The sequence below is a fragment of the Glycine soja genome, chromosome 13 (assembly GCF_004193775.1).
Source record: "Glycine soja cultivar W05 chromosome 13, ASM419377v2, whole genome shotgun sequence".
NCBI lineage: Eukaryota > Viridiplantae > Streptophyta > Magnoliopsida > Fabales > Fabaceae > Glycine > Glycine soja.
In genome coordinates this window covers 10,652,905-10,662,924 of record NC_041014.1, presented here as the reverse complement: position 1 = coordinate 10,662,924, position 10,020 = coordinate 10,652,905, and the positions used below count along the sequence as shown (strand labels likewise).

The 10,020-nt window shown below is 30.1% G+C and overlaps 1 protein-coding gene across 3 annotated transcripts; it reads left to right on the top strand.

Moving 5' to 3' along the window:
- Positions 1 to 2,614: 2,614 nt before the first annotated feature.
- LOC114380770 (glutathione S-transferase TCHQD-like) lies at positions 2,615 to 5,554 on the top strand. 3 transcript variants are annotated; one of them, XM_028339812.1, is made up of 3 exons: positions 2,615 to 2,781; positions 3,615 to 3,864; positions 4,416 to 5,554. In XM_028339812.1, exons 2-3 carry the CDS (start codon positions 3,656 to 3,658, stop codon positions 5,008 to 5,010), a joined length of 804 nt encoding a protein of 267 aa, XP_028195613.1. In that variant the 5' UTR covers positions 2,615 to 2,781; positions 3,615 to 3,655; the 3' UTR covers positions 5,011 to 5,554. The 3 variants fall into 3 exon arrangements, with proteins under 3 accessions (XP_028195613.1, XP_028195614.1, XP_028195615.1); XM_028339813.1 differs by having other exon boundaries at positions 2,627 to 2,780; positions 3,597 to 3,864; XM_028339814.1 differs by having other exon boundaries at positions 2,627 to 2,785.
- Positions 5,555 to 10,020: the final 4,466 nt, after the last annotated feature.

The window sequence follows — 10,020 nt, the reverse complement described above, 5'->3', positions numbered from 1 at the left end:
CTCTTTCACGTGCTTCAGATGCTCTTATTGATCTATCTTTAGATTCTGAATCATTTGGTGATGAGTTTCTATTGAAAGTTTATGAGCATTTTGCTGGTGCTAAGCAAAAGAAGGAGAAGAAGTTTAAAAGGTGGGGAAGGAATTTGCATCTAAGGGGGAGCTTATACGAAGAAAACATCTTCTCAGGGGGATTTGTATATGTTTAAGTCTTTATTTTCTACACTAATTCATTCTATTCATTGTACTTGAAACACATCTTCTTAATGTGAAAATCCTTTATGAATAAAATGATATATTTTTTTTCAAAGTTTGATCAAACCTTATCTCAAAGTTTCATGATGCATATGTTATATTATGCTACATATGTTTTTGTATCCAATAAAGCTGACATGTTTTTAAATGTTTAATCTTATAAGTCTTCTTGTATCTTTTAAATTTGTATTTGTTTGACATTATAAAAAATGGGGAGATTATTAAGTAAAAAACATTTGAGTTTTAAGACAAATCAGGACCCTTAATCATTTTGATTGGATGCAAATAAATATAAAGGTTAAAAGGTGCATCTTATGCACACTCAAATTAAAATATTGCATCTGCATTTGAAGTTTCATACGAAAGCAGATAAATGCTATGATGTGATGTAGCATTTAAGATTTCATTTAATATTTTGTGTCTGATATTCATTTTGCAGGATTTGTCTTATGAGACATTCTTCTAGGATCTGTCGAAATCCTAAGAATAACAAATGAACTTTTAATGCTTTGAAGTTCAAATAATATCAAAATATGCACCTTACCGTGACAAAAAAACAAGTGATTTTCTGCTAAAATATTCTTCAAGGAAGCTAAAGAGAATGATTTTTCAGCATGAAGAGGACATGCATTTAATAATGCCCCAACAAACACTTCTTCATATGCAAGCTTCAATAAAGAATTATATCCATTTGGGCACAACAAATACTTGAAGAAGAAGACCTATGCCTACCAGAAGTTTTGAAGAGTTATGGTAAACAAACCAACGCAAAAATATTCAAATTCTCTTGTTCTCTATTCTCAAGCTTTTTCTATAAATTTTGTAAAATTCAAAAGCTCTCAAGACACTTTGATTATCTTGAGAGTATAGACTAAGTACTTAGATTGTACATTTATTTTTAAGACAATTAAGACTAGTCAGTGAGCAACCAAACTTCTGATCTTATGATTTGTGTTAGAGCCAATAATGACTTTTAGACACACACACAAAAAAAGATACTAGGTTCTAAAGCTTGGTGTTAAGCTTTGTCTATAAGAGTTAGAAGTGATAATAAAAAAAATATTTGTAACTTGTTGAAGTTAGTAAAATTTAGTGCTTTGTCAAGAATTAGACATAGTTTCAATGGTTAAAACGAACTAGTATAAACCTCTGTCTTTTAATGACCTAGAATTCGAATTTGATTTTATTTCAAAAATTTATTATTTATCTTTAAACTTAATTTTAGATGATAACAAGAAAAAGATTTAAAAAATTTCTAAAATTATAATTCAACTTTTGTGATATTTGTCTTTACATAATTATTACACATAAAATATTCCTATTATATTTAAAATATTATTGTTTAAGATATTATATTTTATTTATTACAAATAATATAATGATAGTAAAAAAAATATAACTACAACAAAGAAAAAGCATAAAAAAGAAAGAATAAATGTAAAAAAGAAGAAGAAAGAAAGCGTAAAAGAAAGGATGAAGATTGAAATAAAAAAAAAAAAGGAAGAAGAAGCAAACGTAAAAGAAGAAAGAGTTAAAAAAAAAGTAAAAAAAGTAATGTCAATTTTCGAAGATTGACACGTGTCCGGTGTCTCCTTGAGGGTTACTTTTTTTATATATAGATATAGATAGATATATTGATATTGATTGAATATTTTTCAATCAATATAAAAAAAGAATATATTTTTCATTAATAAGAAAGACTATATTTTTTGGTATGAAAAGAATATTTTTCAAAATACTATTTAATAAAAGTGCATAAATAAATTTGTGATTAAATAATAAAATGTATTTAGTAAAAAAATTAATAAATATAATTTTAAAATAAAAATATTAATTTAATTATTAAAAAATATTTATATTATATTTATAATATTCTTATTTATGATATTGTATTTCATTTATTTATTATATAATAATAATATAATGACAGTATATAACTACAAAAAAGAAAAAAAACATAAAAAGAAACAAAAAAAACATAAAAAGATAAAAAGGAAAAAAACATAAAAAAGAAAGAAAGAAAAAATGTAAAAAGAAAAAAAAAACATTAAAAAAAGAAAGAAAGAAAAAGATAGAAAAAAAAAGAAAAACATGTAAAGGGAAAGATAAAAAAAGAAACAAACGTAAAAGAAGAAAAGGAAAAATATATATTTCAATATCAATAGTGATATATTGATTGAGTAGAATGTTGAAATTATGATTGATTATGAATCCTCTTTTCTCCCGAGATTATCGATGTTACTTTAATATTATCAGATACTGTTTGTGAACTACGTGTCCAAACCCGAACAACAGAGTTACACAGGTACGCGTAGACCTTGGTTTTCCATAATAAATCCAATAATATAGTGTAAAAGTTATGGAAGCTTCGCACTTTGCATATTTTTTACTCTTTCACGCACTTCGTAGTTTAGTTTATAAGCCTTTTCAGCTTTTTAGTGTTGCCTCCTGCAAAATTCTCCAAAAGCCCAACTCAACGCTAACTTGTTCCCTTCTTTATTATTCTTCCTCTTCTATGCTTCTCTCTGGGTATGTATGTCCATCTCTCCAAACACCATTACCCTGTCAATTTCGTGTTTTCCTATGCTTATGTTGTCCTTCACTTTAATTTTGTTAGATTAGATAATCCCATGTTGTATATCTATTTGTTAATACTGTGTATGTATTTAATTATCTTCCTGATGATCAAGGTTTGGACTATGGATTGTTGGTTTAGGAGTTTTGGTCATTGTTTTTGGTTATTTGCAACTAAGTTGATTGTTTTCTTTGTGAATTTGAGCTTTGGAATCTTAATCTTCCAAAATTTCTTCTCCCTCGATCAACAAACCCCCATTACCGAAAAGGGTACTTGTGTGCTGAATAATATATTTGATTTGATTAGTGCTTGCATTGCAAGTACTTACCAAATCGGTTAGTAATCAAGTTTTATGGTGGTGAATCATTAAATTTTGTCTGGTTTGTATAATTGTATATTATCCATGTACATTTGAATTAACCCTCCCCTTTACCCTCTATGGCTATGATGAACTCAGATAAGGAGAATATATATTTTTTTAAAGGAAAATTTATATTAATAGTAAGGACTCAATCTGGTTCTGTTGTATCCAATTGCGATTGCATATAACTGTGATGTGTGGCTTTAATTTTCTGTGCTATGCATCAATTTTGATTCATGAGATGAAGCTCCTATAACCTGTTAGCAATAATTTGAATGGCCAAAGGTCAAGGGTGAATAATTTAGTAATAACATATATTGTTCTTAAGACAATTTTGGTAAGTATCATTGCTTTGTAGCTTTGAAAGTTCTCTCAGGGGTTTATAATGTGATTTTTGGTGTTAATGCCGCAATGCTTAACTATTAGGACACTACCTGCAAGAAACATCGCCAAGAGCTGATAAGAAAATGCAGTTATATCATCATCCGTTGGATTTGGACAGCCAGAGGGTGAGATTTGCATTGGAGGAGGAGGGTGTAGATTATACATCCCACCATGTCAATCCGATAACTGGCAAGAACTTGGATTCCTCTTTCTTCAAGATGAATCGCCATGGAAGGGTTCCGGTTTTCCAAAATGGCTCTCACATCATTTACAATACTATTGATATAATCCAGTATGCCCTATTCTTCACTCACGCCCTTTTTGTATCATTCTATTTATTTCTACTTATATGAATAGATGTGCATGAATGGAATTTACTTTTGAACAGTTATGTCGCACTTGAAATTGAAATTACCAAAGAATTAACAGTTGAAAAAATTGATTGCTGATCAAGCTGCTCTCTTCATCTCATTACTCCAAAACCAATTCCCTTAAAAGCAGAATATTGTGTATGCACTTTAGATAATGGCAACGTTTTAAATTGCGGTTTTGGACACAGTTTCGTTGCAATGTTTGCTGTAGTGGGAAATTGTAGATAAATGTGGCCGATGCAGCGTAATTGCAGTTGCCGAGTGTCCAAAAACCTTGACATTGCTGCTGAAATTGCAGTTGCAGACCCTGTTTTGAAAACCTTATAATTGGGTGTTTTGTATTGTTTCTTGATAAAGCTTAACTAATTATTGAGCCTTCTGCACACTAAGATTGAAGAGTGTGTACAATTTGTGTTTACTTTCAAATATTTATGTTACACACAAAAGTTTTACAGTTGCATTGAATGTTCAGGTACATAGAAAGAATTGCTGTGGTTTCCTCAGGGGTTGAGAGTATCAGTGCCAGTAGCAGGGAAGTGGTTGAATGGATGCAGAAGATACATGACTGGGACCCCAAGTTTTTCACACTTTCACACATACCTGAGAAATACCGCCTTTATGTTTCCAAGTTCATAAGGCAAGTGGCGATTGCTCGCATGTCAGAGTCGCCCGAATTAGCAAGTGATTACCATAGGAAGTTGAAAGAAGCCTATGAGACTGAAGAGAAATTGAAAGAAGCAGATGTTTTGAGAAGGAGCAAGGAGCATTTGGTTATACTGCTTGATGAGGTGGAGAGGCAGCTGAGTGAAACACCTTATTTGGCAGGTCAAGAGTTTACCATGGCAGATGTGATGCTCATTCCAGTATTAGTTCGTTTGAAACTCTTGGATTTAGAGAATGAGTACATAACTGGAAGGCCAAACATTGCTGAGTACTGGATTTTGGTTCAGCAAAGGCCTAGTTACAAAAAGGTGATTGGTAAGTACTTCAATGGTTGGAGAAAGCACAAAACACTTCTAAAAACATGGTTCTTAGTTCGTATTAGAAGTTTTCTGAAAAGGTACTAGAGCAGTACTTGTATATTTCCAAAAGGAGGTTGGATAATTGAATATAGGAAACTAAACAACCATTCTGTGTATGGTTAATTAGGAGAACTTATATTAGACATTGTTCTTTGTTTTTGTTGGGAGGAATGGTGATGCTAGGTGCTGGTAAAAGAAGGGATGCTTGTCAAAATGGCCAGTCTGCAAAAGATCTTTTGGCTTAGTATTGAAACAATTCATGCTTTGCAATCTTCATGCATCAAAAGAACTAAGGAAAGGCAAATTTGTTGGTACTGACATTGGAAATACAGGGTTACTGCTGCTTATATGTACATTATTTCTGATACTTGTAAATGCAATCAAAGAAACAGTCAAATGATATACATTTTCATGCTTTGTTCTACGAACAGCTTGATGAATTACAAGTTTCAGTTTGAACAATGACTAGAGACCATAGATCATCTACTTTCACATACTGATTTGTCTCTATGTAACATCAAATTGTAAAATGTAAAGAGATGTTATTATAGTCATTGACCCAGTAAAAAATTATCGAGTGTTTGATTTACTCTATCAAGCAATAAGTCAATCAAGAAATTTAGTTTAGTTGGTTGAACAAGGTGCGTGAGTTACGGTAAACCTCCTTGTGTTTATTAGTTAAACTAATTAAATAAGGATGTTGTTAACCAGTGTCCTTAGGTCATTGGTTAAAGAATTAAAAAAAAATATTTATTGTAAAGATCATAAGAGAACATAAAAAAAAGCCATGGACAATATAATTTTGCGCATCCTAACAAAAACTTTTTTCCTTTTAGTTTCTTAACCAATGCTCTAAGGACACTTGTTAGCATTTGTCTTAAATTAATTAGTGGTTCTACTAGGTTTGAGGAAGATTATCTTCAATTAAGGAAGGATACTTGTGGTCTAGACTAAAAACATTATCAAAGTAGCATAGCTTTAAGGATAAAAGAAACTAGATATATCTATATCTATATTATGATAAAGGTTTAAATACATTTTTAGTCCTTTAAATTTGGGTAATTAATAAAAATATTCTATTTTTAATAGTTTATCAAATTTTTGAAAAGTTACTTTTGACCTCTCTCATTCTTTTTGTTAATATTGTGACAATTTGTGAGAATTTTACATTGTCAGGATTTTTTTAAATTTGTTTTCTTTAAAATAATTTATGACAATTTAAAACTATCAGAATATGAAAAAATCACAACTCAACTTTCATGCTTTATTTTTCTTCTTTAAAATTACTAAAATATGAAAAAGGTCACCAAACCATACAAATAAAAATTTTGACGGTTTAAAATCGTCATAAATTATTTTAAAAAAATAAGTTTTGATGGTTAAAAATCACCATAAAGTGTGAAATTATGAACAAAGAGAAAATTTGAGGAACTAATAAAAATAATTTATTTTTGAAAAATTAAAAGAATAATTATTCAAATTTAAAGGATTAAAAATATATTTAAGCCTATGATAAAACATCATTTACTAAAATTATTGATACACTTATCATCTTTTGGTACAATTTTTTTCTCTATTTTTCTTGCTTCCCATTTTAATCAATGTTATTTATTTCTAATAGGTAAAGATAATAAAGGTAATGAAAGTCATTTTAATAAAGGTAAAGGTGATGAAACTAAAAGAATATGACTTGGTATATAATTTTTTAAAACTTTTTCTGTAAATATACATATTTTAATGTCATATTAATCTATTATTGTTTTTAAATTAAATTGATTGTCAAATTATTATTTTCATAAATAAATAAATATTCCATATATATTGTTAAACGCTTTCTCACCACACTATTGTCATTTTCAAAAATCCATTGATAAAGTTAATTTTATGTTATTTTTATAAATAACGTGTCATTAAATTTTTTGCGAAAAAGATTCTTTTACTTAAATTTTAAATAATCGTCCATTTATTATTTTTATAAATAACTGAAAGTTCTATATTCAAAATTTTTCCATCTATTATTCTATTATGATGATTTTTTTTTTAAATTGGATTATTTCTATAAATAAAGTCACAGTGATTTAAATATGTTAAAAATGTGGTTTAATCCATTAAAACAGAAGTGAATGCAAAAACTCATTTTCAAGGATATTCGGTTTAACTGTTAAATACTCAGTTTAATATATGATAACAGAGCGAATACAAAAACTTACTTTTAGAGAATTACAATTTAATTTGTTAAATACTTGATTTAATTTGTTAAAATATAAATGAAAAATAAAAAACTCAATTTCAAGGGTTTTGATTTAAATCTTTTTAATTCACAATTTAGTATGTTAAATTAGAAGAGAATAAAAGATCTCAGTTACAATGGTTTTGATTTAATCTATTAAATATGTAGTTTAATCTATTAAATCATGATTGTGTTTTGAATAGTTGCAGGTTGCAAATTTAGACAAGAGAAACCTTTCATGGCCGGGCTCTCCCCCGCCAATATTAACATCTTACTACATGTAACTATGCAAACTCACTCCCATGCTCTGAAATTACCAACGAGAGCATACACGTCAATTTATCAATCATTCAACCATTCTTAAATCCCCAATTTCACAAGAACATCAAAAAGGGATAAAACATAATAGCAATTCAAACATCATTACCTAATTAATCAAGTGATTTGGGATATTCATAACTCGTCCAAGATTAAAAAACTTAAACCTAAGGTCCTTCAATCTACCCATGACTTATCATCATTCATACAAAAGAAGATAGGAAAGCCACTCACATTTACCTTGAAATATGCTTGCATATGGTAAGGGATGTGAGCAATGACGACAGTCCTAACGATTTCCATCACACACGCACGCACGCACACAACATGGATGACTTGTAACTTATTAGGCTTGTCATTATTACATATACGTAACACCTATGACTACACAATACACATTCAGCAAACAAACACTTCAAGGTATCAATAATGACAAGCATACAACAAAAATCACATACTATCCTTAGGCATCAATTGAAACATAAGAGGATAGGTAATTTTTTTTTTGGAAAAGAACTGTTAAATCAAAAGACATTTGTGTCTTAAGATGAATCAATACCCTTAATTATTGTGATTAGATATAAATAAATATAAAGGTTAAAATCTGTGTCTTATGAGATATCAAACCATACTTCATGGATTAGCGTCTGAAGTTCCAAACAGAAACAAAGATATCTCATGATTTGATACAACATTAAATGATCATTTAAGGTTTCATTTAATATTTTGTGCTTGAGATTCGTTTTGCAGGATTTGTCTTACGAGATATTCTCTTAGGATCTGTCAAATCTCATGAATAATAAATGAAGTCCAAGCACTTTAAAGTTTTTCAACTAGTATCAAAAGATGTGCACTGTTGTGACAAACCTGCTCTGATGAAAAGGAAGTGGTTTCCTATTGAAGTGTTCCTGAAGAAAGCTAACAAGAGTGGTTTTCCAGCATGAAGGGGACGTGCATTAAATGCTCCAATGATCACAATCTTTAGATGCAAGCTGAAGTGAAGAAAAATATCCATTTGGAGACAACACGCACTTGAAGAAGAAAGCCTATAAATACAAGAAACTTTGAAGATAATGGGTTACAAACTTACGAGCTAACATTCAAATTTTTTTACGTAAAAAACTTTCTGTATATTATTGTAAAGTTTGAAAATCTCTCAAAACACCTTGAGAGAAAAGACTAAGTGCTTAAATTTTGTATCTTCTTGTAAGATGATTAAAATTTAATTAGTGAGCCAACCAAACAAAAAATATTTTAATTTGTATAGAGCCAACATTAGCTTGGTGGGATAAAGAATACTAGGTTATTCAAGCTTGGTGAAAAGATTAGTTTGTAAGAGTTAGAAGTGGCAATGATAAATACTTGCAAGTTTGAGATGTTAGTGAAATTTGGTGATTTGTTAAGAACTGAACGTAGTTTCAATGGTAAGATGAACTAGTATAAAACCTCATGTGTATGATATTTGTCTCTCTGTGTGTTTTATTTGACCTTGGGATTGAATTTGATTTTGAGTTTTAAAAATACGTTTTTACAAGATTTGTTTCAATCATCTGATTGTGTCTATTTGTGAAAATTCGTTATTTGTCTTCCAAAGTTATTTTCAAAATGATAAGCTTTGTGTTTGTGAAAAAGGTTTAGAAAATTTTTAAATCACAATTCAATCCCCCTACTTCTTGTGATTTTTGTCTTTACAAGAACTAAACTTGAAATGTTGTCTAAGGGGTTCAGGCTTAGCATAGGTATTGTGTGCATAACCCACCTTTGTTGTCTGGTTGGTTGGGCTTAGTGTGCCAAAATGTGTGCTTACCCATAAGACCCTCATGCTTAACATGCATGTCGTCTGCTTAACCCATGAGTCTAGAGGCCCTATACTTTCTCTTTGGGGATCCTCATACTTAGCACGTTCATTTCATGCTTAGAATGTGTGACCCCTTACACTTTGCACACCTAACATATGCTTAGTCGGGTGATCATACCTAAACCTAACATCATGCACGTTGAGCATGCATTTGTTATGCTTAGCACAACCCTTAAACATAAACCTAGTAACTCATTGTCTTGAGCACACATTCATCATGCTAAGCACGTGGCCTTCAACTTGAACCCAAAAGTCATGCGTGCTAAGCACGCATTAGCTGGCTTGTACACACCTATAATATGCAACTTGAGATAATCGTAAATTCCTACTCCCAAGGGCATGGCTTTCAATCAACTCCAAGCATACCAAAACATTCATAATCACTTATATTACCTTTCGAACCAATTAATTAATATATTCAATAAACCCCTTAATCAAGTCTAATAATGAAAATTCCTAACTCTCCTAACTTAGGGTTCAAAAGGGATAAAAAGGAAAACATACAATTAGAGATATAGAAGGTAAGGTAAAGGGGAAACACTCATCTGTGGGACACAAGAAGATGATATTTCGGGATTAGGTCTTTGGATCTCCATCTCCGACTCCTTTTCTTTTTCTATCATAAAGCCAAAACATGTGGGTGTGGGCT

Coding starts and splice junctions, on each gene's coding strand:
- LOC114380770 (XM_028339812.1), top strand. CDS start 3,656: ATGCAGTTATATCATCATCCGTTGGATTTGGACAGCCAGAGGGTGAGA. Junction 3,865..4,415: donor AATACTATTGATATAATCCA/GTATGCCCTATT, acceptor TTGAATGTTCAG/GTACATAGAAAGAATTGCTG.